General features: G+C 37.2%; 1 protein-coding gene across 1 annotated transcript; it reads right to left on the minus strand.

Annotated features, from left to right (window-relative positions):
• Positions 1-7,131: 7,131 nt before the first annotated feature.
• Positions 7,132-8,298, minus strand: LOC129113842 (ATP-sensitive inward rectifier potassium channel 1-like; the record flags this gene model as incomplete). Its single annotated transcript, XM_054626318.1, has 1 exon — positions 7,132-8,298. A coding segment is annotated over one exon (1,167 nt), but the record flags the coding sequence as incomplete, so codon positions are not given.
• Between the last annotated feature and the right edge of the window lie 4,893 nt (positions 8,299-13,191).

A 13,191-nucleotide genomic window follows, 5' to 3' on the forward strand; every position in this document is an offset into this window, starting at 1 on the left:
TGGAAGGTCACTGGTTTAACTGGTCCAGCTGAGAGCCATCTGTCCCTCAATGTGGGCAGAAAAAAACAATAAAAATGCTTCATAGTGATGAATTTTTAACCGATTTGGGTTCAATAAGTCATTTAATTTTGGGGCAAAGTTATGATTGATTGACGATATAAGAATATATTTACATACATCTCTGGTTTATTCCTTCGGGACATTTTGACACCAGTCTTTATGAAGCAGCTGAGCCTCAATCATGATAAAATATTTATATCAAGCACATTAGTCCAGCTTCTCTCTCCGTACGGGTGAGAAGCCACTAAACCTTAAACGTGATGTGTGTTTTTCGCCTGCAGCAAACCGGCTGGTCGACTGTCTGAACATCTGATTTACTGAAACACAACAACTGTGGGTTTGTGTCAAATCTGTTCAGTGGAAACATTATTTCTAGAACAATAGTTTCAAAAGATTGTGCAACATTTTCTTCACTCACAGCCACCGAAAGCAGAAACAGATGCTTCACTCACTTCAATCCATACAGAAGAATAAAAAAACTCTATTACAAGTAAAAATCCTGCATTCGAAATGTAATTTAAGTCAAAATATGTCAGCATTACAAACAAAATGTACTTAAAAATATTTTGTTGTAGATTCTGACCTTTTTAAAGCCTTTGTTTGATCAGATTGTCACAATTTCGTTAGATTGAAACTTTGCAAAGTACTGTACTTGCAAATTCAAGGTACTTAAAAATGAATATAAGCACAACCATAAACATCTCCATACATATTAATGCAGCTGTAATATGAATCCAGAAACATCATAAAAGTTAAATATTGACAGGGAACATTTAACTGCACAATGAGTAAACAAAAAAAGAACAAATAAAATATACATTATTTTAATATCAACATAATTGGTTCACAAAGGTTTGCTCACATTTATAGGTTAATTAAAACATAGTAGAATAAAACTTTATTATAAAACTTAATGTAAGACCCGGGGAAGATGCCCCGGGGGTTTCTTGCCTCCCAAGTCATTTTGATCTATACAAAGTTTGTAAAGAGCACTGCAGGGATTTTGTGTTTTTTTTAGGTCAACCAGGAAGTTGGCATCACACTGGTTCCTTTGACAAAAGGCCAATGGGATTTTTCCATTCCATTATGATTTCTATAACAAATAATTGATAGCCTTTTTTAACTCCTTGTTTGCAGTTACAAACAGAAGTTTTACTGTATTGCTACTGCTCTCATTAACCTTGTTTCAGCAGATCCTAAACTCTCTGTTAAACCCACCGAATGGCAGTTAGCAAAGGTTAGCAGCAGTTAGCGAGAGTTAGAATGAGTTAGAATGAGTTTGCAGCAGTTATGGCCATTTTCCCCGTAATAAATGCTAATACTCTTCTGTGTCTGCTAAATGTGTTAACTGGTGCAAACACGTTAGCCGTAACTTTAAAAGGCGCTACTTTGTCAGTGCTGTGTGTCTGTTAGCTTGCTTTGGGTGGTTTTCTGCCTCTGGAACTCCACATTACTCTAATAATAAGCAGTCAAATCTGGCAGTTTTCAGTAAGAGATTTATAATAAAAAGTAACCGAGCAGATAAACGCTGCTTTGAACAGGCAGACGTGTTGGGAAAATGAAAGCCCAGCGGTAATTACACACCACAAATAGGTCCTTAATGAAACGTAGCTCCATTAGCTCCACTGATTAATTAATTAATCATTTCAAAGTTAATTAAATGGAAGCAGAGTTGCTCAGTTATTAGCACTGTTACCTCACAGCAGCTGCTATAATAGGCCGTTCTGAGTGACTACGGTTTCTCCCTCTGCCCAAAGCGTAAAGGTGATTTGGAGGTTTTAAATTGCCTGCATGAGTAAATACATTTTTCTTTGCATTCTTGCACCTAATAATAAGTCAGAGGATGTGATTTCAGGCTCACTGCTTAGAAAACTAAGGTATAATTGGTCAGGAACTTTAGTAATAAGTAAGACTTTCATGAACATGTTTTCCTGCACAATCAAAGGGGGAATTTTTACAACACATCTGCATTTGATTGTCACCATGACATGCTTTTGAAATTGATTAACAACACTAGGGAAGGAATCCACGGACTAAATGATAGAAATTAAAATTAGGACTGAAACTCATGATTATTTTCTGATGTTTGTTCTTTTAAAATGCCAGAAAAATACCCATCAGAGTTTTTTTGTGCTGCAGCTGATGTTTTCAAGTTGCTTGTGTTGTCTAAAAAACATAAATCTGTTCAATTTACTAAGATAAAACAAATAAAAGCAGCACATTTTAGAAGCTGGAGCCAGACTTTGCATTGCAGTCTTGCATTATTACCCAATTTATGACCAAGATGATGAATCAAATATTTAAATCATGGTGTTATATTGTTTCAGCATTTAAAATAACAATATTTTATAAAAAACAAATGTTGTTTTTAATGGTGCTTTAATGGTTTCAATCATTCATTGACTAAATGATCTCTAAAGTGAGATATCAATACTTCAGGACATTAACTCTGTTTATCTACGAGGCCTCTGATGTGTTAAATGTTATTGATCTGAAGGATGTGATCTAAACGCTTTACTGTAAAAAAAATACTCTGACCATATTAATGGTTTTGGGGGTTTAAATGAAAGCTGCTGGGAAAGTTCTTCTGCATGCTCAGCTTTACATACAGTAAGAAAACCACTAATATGATCATGTTGACATATTATTGAAGAAGACTTTTAGTGGGATAACATCTCTTCATGCTCGATGTGTGTGTGTGTGTGTGTGTGTGTGTGTGTGTGTGTGTGTGTGTGTGTGTGTACGTGTGTGTGTGTGTGTCCGGCCAACACTCAAAACATTCAAGTGACCTTAAACAACATGTTTACATGTGAAATGATTTCCATTTTGCTGCCCGTGTGGATCCAGGAGTTGTCAATAAAATAAATTTGCCATTGTGATTTGAGTTTGTGTTCCTTATTTGTTTTGCGAGCTTAAAAGTCTAGAAAATTTGATACAGTGTTTCTTCTGTAACTAGAATCGGTTACATTATCTTTTCATTAACATTAGTTAATTAACATTAGTTAATGAAAACCTAACATTCTCTGCTAATGTTAGCCCCACTGTTTTTAAGCAGTATGATTGGCCACTAAGAATGCCAACTGATCTTCACAGGAGCTAGCTTGACGGCTCAATAAGGTAATAAATAATTAAATCAAACGCCCACTTTTGACACAATGTCAGCCATGTTTGGGTTTGTGGCTTTAAAAAGACCATAATGTTGGTTGACAACTAACTTTTATGGTTTCTAAGACACAACAACAATGGGAGGCAGCACCACAGGGCATGCTTGGATATTTTTTTTTCTAAACATCCAATAGGACATCCAATACCCTGTCCTGCAATCTGATTGCAGGACAGGGTATTGGATGTCCTATCTCGAGTAACAGGTGATTATAGCACCTATAATCACCTGTTACCCTGTCCTGCAATCTGATTGGCTATTTACTACTGTGCTATTTTCCAGAGGAGGATGAGATGGTACCTGGTCAAGAATCTTTCTGAGAGGATTAACTACCAAACATGGAGGCAGCAGGACAACAAGGAAAAAAAGGTCAAAGATAACTTCCCAAATTGAATCATAGAAACTTGGAATTGAGCAGTGCGTTGGGACTTAGACAGCAAATTGAGGATGAACTGTCATGATTTGTTAAACTGTCATCTTGGTATGAAATGTCTTATACTGCTAAGTATCTAGTAACTATAAAGTTAGCTTTAAAAAATGTAGTAAAAACGTACAATATTTTTTTTTGAATTGTGAAATAGAAGTATAAAATTTTAGAAAATACAAACATTTGGATGGTAAATCTGCCCCAGTTGTCGTTGTAAACTACAATGGTGAAAGGTAAGTATTTACTGTACAATTTTGAGGTAACTTTACTTGTTTTTTATTTCAGTTTTTTCTTTATCTACTACTTTCTATTCCACTCGAATTCAGGAGCAAATATTGTACATTTTACTGAACTGTATTTATTTGATCACTTCAGTATGATTCAAATCAATTAAACAAACTTTACCATCTGCAGCATTACATGACAGTGATGTACACTAATACATTGATAATAGTTATGATCCAGTAATATAATACAAGTATACATTGCTCTTAAATGGTGCATAATGCGTACTTTGACTTTTGGTACTTTTTTAACTAATAATTGCAGCTCTACATTACAAGATGTCGAGTAGAAGTATTAAGCAGCGGAAAATAGAAATACACAAGTAAAATAAAATTACCTCAAAAATGTATTTGAATAAAGTACTTTAAAAGATGTACTTAAATACTTTCCATCACTATCTATGTATCATTAAGACGTGTACTTATCGTGACTATACTTACAGTTACTTTTGCTTCTTTAAGTATATTTTGATTGTATTTTAAAGTATATATTTGAATGCATGACTTTGACTTCTAACAGAGTATTTCTACCCTGTGCATATTGCTATTTTTACTTACGTCAAGGATGAGAGTACTTCTTCCTCCTCTCTATATTTTCCCTTTCTCCTTCTTCATCACATGGGGGGGGTGAAGTATTATCAGCGGCTCTGTCAGATTAAAATACTCTGCTGCATCTTCTCACTCGGCCCTCTCATCTCTGTCTGGCTTTTTCCTTTTTTCTTCTTCTCTGCAGCTTCAGACTGACTGTGCCAATCCCTCTCAACAGTTTCCCTTTTCATTGTTATGCAGATGAAGCCCAGTTAATCCGAGCGAGATGAAAAGCTATTCCAGAGGAATCTGCCTCACTGACAGAAAAATGTCAGAGCCATTTCTTAAACGAAAACTCCACTGCTGGATCACCTGCAGAGACGCACTGCTGCCGTAACGAGGTCCATCACTCTGGCATGAAGCAGTAAGTGACTGTACCAGGTGATGTTTTGCAAAACTGCAGGGCGGTGAGGGAAAAAAGTGTGAGCATCAAAAGTTTATATCAAACATCACTGAGCATATGAAAGAGAGTCTGCTGGCAGAACTGGGACAGCTTGGAAATAAATAAAGACCTCATTTTTATATCAACATTAATTGTTTATAATAATGTTTTTATGCTAATCATGCTAAATCGTGGCAGCTCTCTGATGCTCTCCAGTGGGCAGGCCAGTTTCTACGACAGTTCATATGTTATGTAATAGTAGAGGGAGATGGGGATAATTTATATAAAATGTGACAAAAGCAGGGGTTCTGTGTTTACAAGACTCAAGTCTGATACTGAGAATCATCAGGATGAGTCCTCACTGCCTCTTATACTTAAATGAACTTTAACTGATACTGATGATACTGAAAATAATAACTAGCAGTGTTGGAAGAAGTGTTCAGATCTTTTACTGAAGTAAAAATTAAAATACAACAATGTGGAGACACTATTATAAGTAAAAGTCCATGAAATATATCCATATGTGGATCATAATTATTGATGCATTAAAGTGTTAGCATCGCTTATGTTGGAGCTGGTAAACATGGAGCTCATTATGGCAACATTATAAAATGCCTTTTAGCTTAATCCATAATACTACATCAGCATTTATACGTTTATTTAAATGTTGTATTAATAATCTGAATCTGCAAAGTCATATTAATGTAGTGGAGTAAAAAAAGGTTCAATATTTGTCTCCAAAATGTAGCTGAGTAGAAGTATCTTAAAATGAGAGATACCCAAGTAAAGCACAAACAAAGTACAGTACTTGATTCCGTACTCCATGGATCAAGAACAAGTGCAGAAGTGTTATCGTCAAAAGTACTTATAAGTATCAAAAGTAAAAGTACTTGTTATGCAGCTGAATTGCCTTTTTTTTTAAATGTTATTATATGTTAGATTATTAGGAATTAAGAATTTAAATGTTGTTCAAAGTGATCAAAGTCGAGCTTCGTTTAAAAAGTACTTTATATTAGCTCGACACCTGACGATAATTTTCATTATTGATTAGTCTGTCGATTACTTTAGCGATTAATCGTTTGGTTTATCAAATGGTGAAAACCCCTGTCACAGTTTCTCAAAGCCTGTCTCTTTACCACGTCAAAACATTGGTAAATTAATAAACTATTGAATATCTTTTGCATCGTGGCAACGAGTGTGCGACTATTTTTCCTCTAAATTTGTATCTTAGTATCTAAAGCCCAATGATATTCACTTTACAATCATAAAAGACTAAAGGAAACCAAAACATTTGATATTGTATAAAATCTCTCTGTGTAAAGTAACGTTTAAGATTATAAATGTCATTTGTACTGAAAGAAAAATCAAAATATTAGCCTTATAAAGAAGCATAAATTTGATAAAACGTGCTGAAGTCAAGTAGAAGTATCTCTAATTTCAAATGAAATCTGCACTTCAGTAAATGTACTTTCAAACCCCTACAGTTTTAATCATAATTTGGATACATATTCAATGTGTAGAATACCAAAGAGACATAAAGAATAAACAAAAATTCAATGAATTGTGAAAAAAAAGGTTTATTCCTACTAAGGTTGTTATTTTCCCTGAGAAGAAGTTTCAGTGTTACAACAGTTTTAAAGTACAAAATGTAGACTGGTCAAAATAATTAAAGTAATCTCATTTATTTAGCAGCTATGTCCACAGTTTCCTAACTATCAAGGCTTACAGATAGTGTTTTAGTTGGACTAATGAGAAAGCTCCAAAGGGCCTGTCCTACTTTTTTATTTCCTTCCTCAGACTTTATGGCACACAGTTTTTTCTTCTTCTTCATTATAACAGGCTCAGGCATTAATCTCCTCAAAAAGTACCCACTGTGCCATCCAGTCTTTTACCCCTTTCAGTTATTTAATGCGTCAAAACTTCAATCCCCCATTTTTTTTTTACTCCCCCTCTACCACACATTACCTAGACAAAGTCACAAGTCCCGAAGGTGCTTTGATTGTAATGAGCTGCTGAGCAAAGAGCTTAACTCCCGCTCATGTCTGATTCTGTTTCTGCTGTACGAGGCAAAAAAATGAGTCAACGATTATCTCAAATGTTCACTGGAGGAAGCAGATATTCACTCATCGTCAAGTCGAGTCTGACTTAACAGTGAAACTTTGCTTCAAAAAGGAAATGAGTTATCACAGTTTTTTTCCCACATCCTAATTCTCGAGTCTTTGCACACTCACATCTTGGTGAAGTCCACGGAGTCGGGAATGTTGATCACCTGAAAACCCAAGTTGTCGATGCCAGACTTCTGCTGGTGGTGGTGATTGTCGTGGTCATTGCTGTTGTGGTTCCTCTGGTCTGCGTCCGTCTCAAAGCAGTGGACGCAGTGCGGCGTGGTCACCTGGACGCTTTTGGAGAAGTTTGAGAAGTCCACGCGGTACTTCCCCGTCTTGGTGCGCGAGATGATGGGCAGGAAACTGTATCCCCACTGGATCTCCTGGGGGACGTAGGAGGTCCGGACCTGACAGGAGGAGCTGGTGGACTCGGCCGTGCCGTCCAGAAACACCACCAACTCAAAGTCCTGGTGGGGAAGAGAGTCCGCCGACAGCTCGTAGAATGGACTGGATCTGTTGATCACGTGGTAGAGGGTCATCGGGCAAACAAAGAACAGGTTGTCCTTTCCGGCGTCGACCACAAAGTCAATGTCCACCTGGTCCAGAATGATGGTGTCTCCATCCGGCGTGGTCGTTGTCCTGAGCAGCTTGCCGTAGATCTGGCTGCCGATCAACAAGGTCTTTCGGAGGTTCGCCACTCGGATCAGGAGACACAGACTTCCTTTCTTCAAGCAGATGACAGCCGTGTCGCTGAAGGTGACGGTCTTTGCCCTCTTTTTGGGCAAGGAGATCTTGGCCAAGATGATGCCGCACATGAAGCAGTTGATGAAGACGCCGATCAGCGATTGGATGATGATCAGAGCCACGGTGCCGGCGCAGTGGCCCGTCAGCGCCCTGCCGCCGTACCCGATGGTGGTCTGGGTCTCCAGGGAGTAGAGGAACGCCGTGGTGAGGCCGTTGACGTTGTCTACACACTGGACGTGTCCATCCGTGCGGTTCTGGCCCGTCAGATCCCCGTTGCTCTTTGCAATCCAGTACCACAGCAGGCTGAAGACGAACCAGCTGCCCGTGAACGAGGCCACGAACAGGAGGAGCACGAAGCGCCACCGGATCTCCACGAACGTGGTCCAGAAGTCCACCAGGTACGCCAGGTGGTTGTTGTATTGGATGTTGCCGAACTCTATGTTGCAGCGTCCGTCTTTGGTGACCAGGCGAGTTTTGGGGCTTCGGTTTCCCACCGGCTGGATGTGACCCTGGAGCACCTGGAACATCCTGGAGCTGGAGAGAACAAGAGATTAGTACCAATGTGTATCCACGTATTTCAGATCAGGAAAGTCAAAGTCAAGACAATGTTCCCGAAATTACAGATTTGCCTCAAAGGGCTTCACAATCTGTGCAGCGAATGACCCCCGCTATCATTTAACTACATTTATACCTACTTTTTTAATCAGGAAAACCCCTTTAACTAAAAACACAACTAGAAAAAAAGGGAAGGAGCCAATGTGCTCCATTGGTTCCTTCACTTTTTTTCCTTTTTGTTTTTGTTTCCACTTACTTTAAAGGATAAATCTTTGATATTCTATATTTTTCTCACAGTCAAAGACACCAATAATTTATTTATTTAAACTTTAAAGTATTGTCTGTATAACTGAAACCCTATATATCATATTCCTCTGTGCCTAAGTGTCCAAACACATCATGCTGCAGTAAATGGTCACTTCAAATGCACTATTTACTTCTGTTTGAGTAAAGTTGGATAAAAACTACAGTGGTTTAGTTAATTACAGAGCTTTTAAAAAAAACAAACCTGTATATTTTATGACGTGTTTTTATAGATTAACATCGTCATGTGGCAGAACTTTTCATAGGATTTGTTGACAATGAGAAAAATATAGAATATCAGCTAATATTCAGCCCTAACAATTTATCTCAATGCCTATAACTGTATCTAATAGAGAGCATGTGTCAGTCAGAACATAAGATTAAAAAACAAACAGTGAATTAATGACACCTAAATTCCCTTATTCATCATTAGATTAGTACCTTTGTGCTGTGCAGCATCGACCACGTGGTCCACCTTGAGTCTTACATAACAGACTCAACATTTACATTCAGAAAACTTGTTCCCTTAAAAGAAAATGGTGCTAGGACTTGAAAAACAAATATTTTTGGAAAGAAAAGACCTCATTTTTATATCAACATTAATTGTTTATAATAATGTTTTTATGCTAATCATGTTAAATCGTGGCAGCTCTCTGATGCCTCTAGTGGGCAGGCCAGTTTATACGACAGTTCTTATGGTATTTATATACCATATGTTATGTAATAGTAGAGAGTGATGGGGATTATTTATATAAGATGTGACAAAAGCAGGGGTTCTGTGTTTACAAGACTCAAGTCTGATACTGAGAATCATCAGGATGAGTCCTCACTGCCTCTTATACTTAAATGAACTTTAACTGATACTGATGATACTGAAAATAATAACTAGCAGTGTTGGAAGAAGTGTTCAGATCTCTTACTGAAGTAAAAATTAAAATACAACAATGTGGAGACACTATTATAAGTAAAAGTCCATGAAATATATCAATATGTGGATTATAATTACTGATTCATTAAAGTGTTAGCATCGCTTATGTTGGAGCTGGTAAACATGGAGCTCATTATAGCAACATTATAAAATGCCTTTTAGCTTAATCCATAATACTACATCAGCATTTATTAGTTAATTTATCTGTTATATTAATGATCTGAATCTGCAGAGTCAAATAAATGTAGTGGAGTAAAAAAAGGTTCAATATTTGTCTCCAAAATGTAGCTGAGTAGAAGTATCTTAAAATGAGAGATACCCAAGTAAAGCACAAACAAAGTACAGTACTTGATTCCGTACTCCATGGATCAAGAACAAGTGCAGAAGTGTTATCGTCAAAAGTACTTATAAGTATCAAAAGTAAAAGTACTTGTTATGCAGCTGAATTGCCTTTTTTTAAAAATGTTATTATATGTTAGATTATTAGGAATTAAGAATTTAAATGTTGTTGTTGATCAAAGTCGAGCCACGTTTAAAATGTACTTTATATTAGCTCGACACCTGACGATCAGTTTCATTTTTGATTAGTCTGTCGATTACTTTAGCGATTAATCGTTTGGTTTATCAAATGGTGAAAACCCCTGTCACAGTTTCTCAAAGCCTGTCTCTTTACCACGTCAAAACGTTGGTAAATTAATAAACTATTGAATATCTTTTGCCTCGTGGCAACGAGTGTGCGACTATATCTAAAAACACAACTAGAAAAAAAGGGAAGGAGCCAATGTGCTCCATTGGTTCCTTCCCTTTTTTTCCTTTTTGTTTTTGTTTCCACTTACTTTAAAGGATAAATCTTTGATAATCTATATTTTTCTCACAGTCAAAGACACCAATAATTTATTTATTTAAACTTTAAAGTATTGTCTGTATAACTGAAACCCTATATATCATATTCCTCTGTGCCTAAGTGTCCAAACAGAATTAATGACACCTAAATTCCCTTATTCATCATTAGATTAGTACCTTTGTGCTGTGCAGCATCGACCACGTAGTCCACCTCGAGTCTTACATTCAGAAAACTTGTTCCCTTAAAAGAAAATGGTGCTAGGACTTGAAAAACAAATATTTATGGAATAAAACGTTTTAGACATTAAAAATAAACTTAATCTTTTTTTTTTTTAATCAATTGTCTTAAACTGTTTTGTTCACACAAAAGTGTTAGTCTCATTAAGTCCTCATAATTTTGGTGTTGGAAAAAGGATGAGAACTAGTTGTTCTATTGTTGTTGTTTTTCCAGCTATTAAGCCTTTAATAAGGGCTTAAAAGTTCTGTTATTGGATTCCTTTAGTTTAGTCCTTTTTATTTAACATTATTGGTAAAACCACTAGTGTATGTTCTGCTAGAGAAAGTTTACAATAAGTTATAAAAATGTTGAAGTAACTGAGCTCCTCTAGTACAAACAACAGTTTGTTTTAAGATATTAGACTCATTTGGGTTGTTGGAGAAACTAATCACTCTTGACAAGATCTAGACAAACAGCCTAAAAGGTAAATAATTCATCCACCCTCATTTAAAAGAAACAGAGAACAGTTCAACGTACCTGCTACGGGAGACCATGGGCCCAGAGTGCTCACTGGAACTCCAGACTCCTTTTCTCTCAGCGAGCGGCCGTGGAGGCGTTGGAAAGATTTTAATCCACAGTGAAATTTCCTAATCCCAGCCACATGCCACCGTGTACACTGGCTCCACACAGACAGCGGAGCCAGCCGGAGAGCTCCCACCGGGCGTCACTTCAGGGTGACTCCCTTCATCACTCAAGTACCCACCAACCAGTGGAATGATGGCAGCACTGGACCCATCGTGGCTCAAGTTGTAAATTCTCTCCCAACGTGAGGAGATGAATATTCAGGCCTCTGTGCTTTTAGTTCAGCAGAAGGTGCGTCCATTGAAGGGGCCTATGTGGCCGCTGCAGCACCCATGCTGCTTTTGTTTTCAGCCCCTGAGAACATTTGGGATTTGCGTCGGGCCTCACAAAGAAATCCTTCAATTGCGTTTCCCCCTGGTCCCCCATCCCCTCCCCCCCAACACCACCACCAACGCATTCGAACCTGCAGGGCCGCCTCACATTTGCATCAAAATGAAGAGCTGCGGGGACAAGAATGTCTTCGCCATATTCTCCAAGGCTGCAGAAGGATGATGATATGTTTTGATTCGAGAGATGGGTTTGAATTGATAACGACGCCTACGCCTCAGCGAAGGACACAGAAGCCATTAAGTGCATGTAAATGAAGGCAGCAGGAGACGGATGAAGATGCACACAGTGTTTCTGCTGTACTAATTCAACTCAAGGCCATCTCTCTGCCACAACACTGTCAGTATAGTCAGTGGCATAAAGGAGCCCCTTAAAGAAAGGGTTGGTAAGATAAGATAAGATAAAATAAAATAATCCTTTATTAGTACCGCAGTGGGGAAATTTGCAGGATTACAGCATCAGAGTGGAAAGAGCAAACGAACAAGAGACATAAATAAGAAAACAAGAACAAAACAAGTATAATAAATTAAGATATATATATATATATATATATATATATATATATATATATATATATATATATATATATATATTGTGAGAGCATTTGATTCATTCACTGTCAGGATGTAATGAGAATTTTGACAAAAATATCAAAAATGTTTCTGTTTCTGTAAATATTCAAAATATCAGCCAAATGCAGAGCTGCACATAATGAAAATAATAGTAATAATATTAATAAAAATAATATTTATTCATTTTTTGTACAAGAGATGTAGCTCAAAGTGCTAATAAATAAATAAAAATGCAACACATTTGAATAAATTCACAATAAAATTAGACTATGAAAAGCTAAAATATATAAGACAAATTAAAACAGACCATAAAATGAGAGAATTAGACAAACATGTTGCCGATTTATTAAAGGACCATTTGAAAAATTGGGAATTAATCCGGTTTACTCTCTTGCAGAGGGTTAGATGTCACGTCTGTATGATCAACATGGAGCTCACGAGCACCCAGCTAACTCCACTTAGCACAAATACTGTAAACATGGTAGAACAGGTCGCTTAACTCTGACCAAAGGTCACAGTATCTGCCCTCAGGCTCCTCTAAAGCTCACAGATTAACTTGTTATAAGTTGTTTGTTATAAATCCGTAACACAAAAATGTAAAAGGTTGTTTTTGTTGTTTAGGTGCTGGACTGGATTTCTTGGTCACACTAGCTGTAGTTTTCAGCAGAGACTCCAGGAAGTTACTGGTTAAAACCAACTTTTCATGTTGATTTCCTGTTAAACTATCGTTACAGTTCGTTTCCTAACCTTCGACGTGCACAATGGTGTCGCCTGCTTGTAATAACTGACTTTCAACCCTCTTGTGCAAAATGACTCAGTACGTCTATGGTTCGATATGCAACGTCAAAAGTGACAGTTTGATCAAAAAGGAACTGATCCATAATCTAAACTATGATGTTTTTAATGGGAATGATCTGTTGCAGTATACGAGTGGATATTAAAGTGTTTATTTTCCTGTTTATGGAAACATAATCCACTTTAGCACCAACGCTCTCTAGTTTGTAGTCGTGCTTTCAGTCAATGAACTGAACTTTAGGTTTGGTTCAGAGGC

This window comes from Anoplopoma fimbria, chromosome 24 (genome assembly GCF_027596085.1).
Source record: "Anoplopoma fimbria isolate UVic2021 breed Golden Eagle Sablefish chromosome 24, Afim_UVic_2022, whole genome shotgun sequence".
Lineage (NCBI taxonomy): Eukaryota > Metazoa > Chordata > Actinopteri > Perciformes > Anoplopomatidae > Anoplopoma > Anoplopoma fimbria.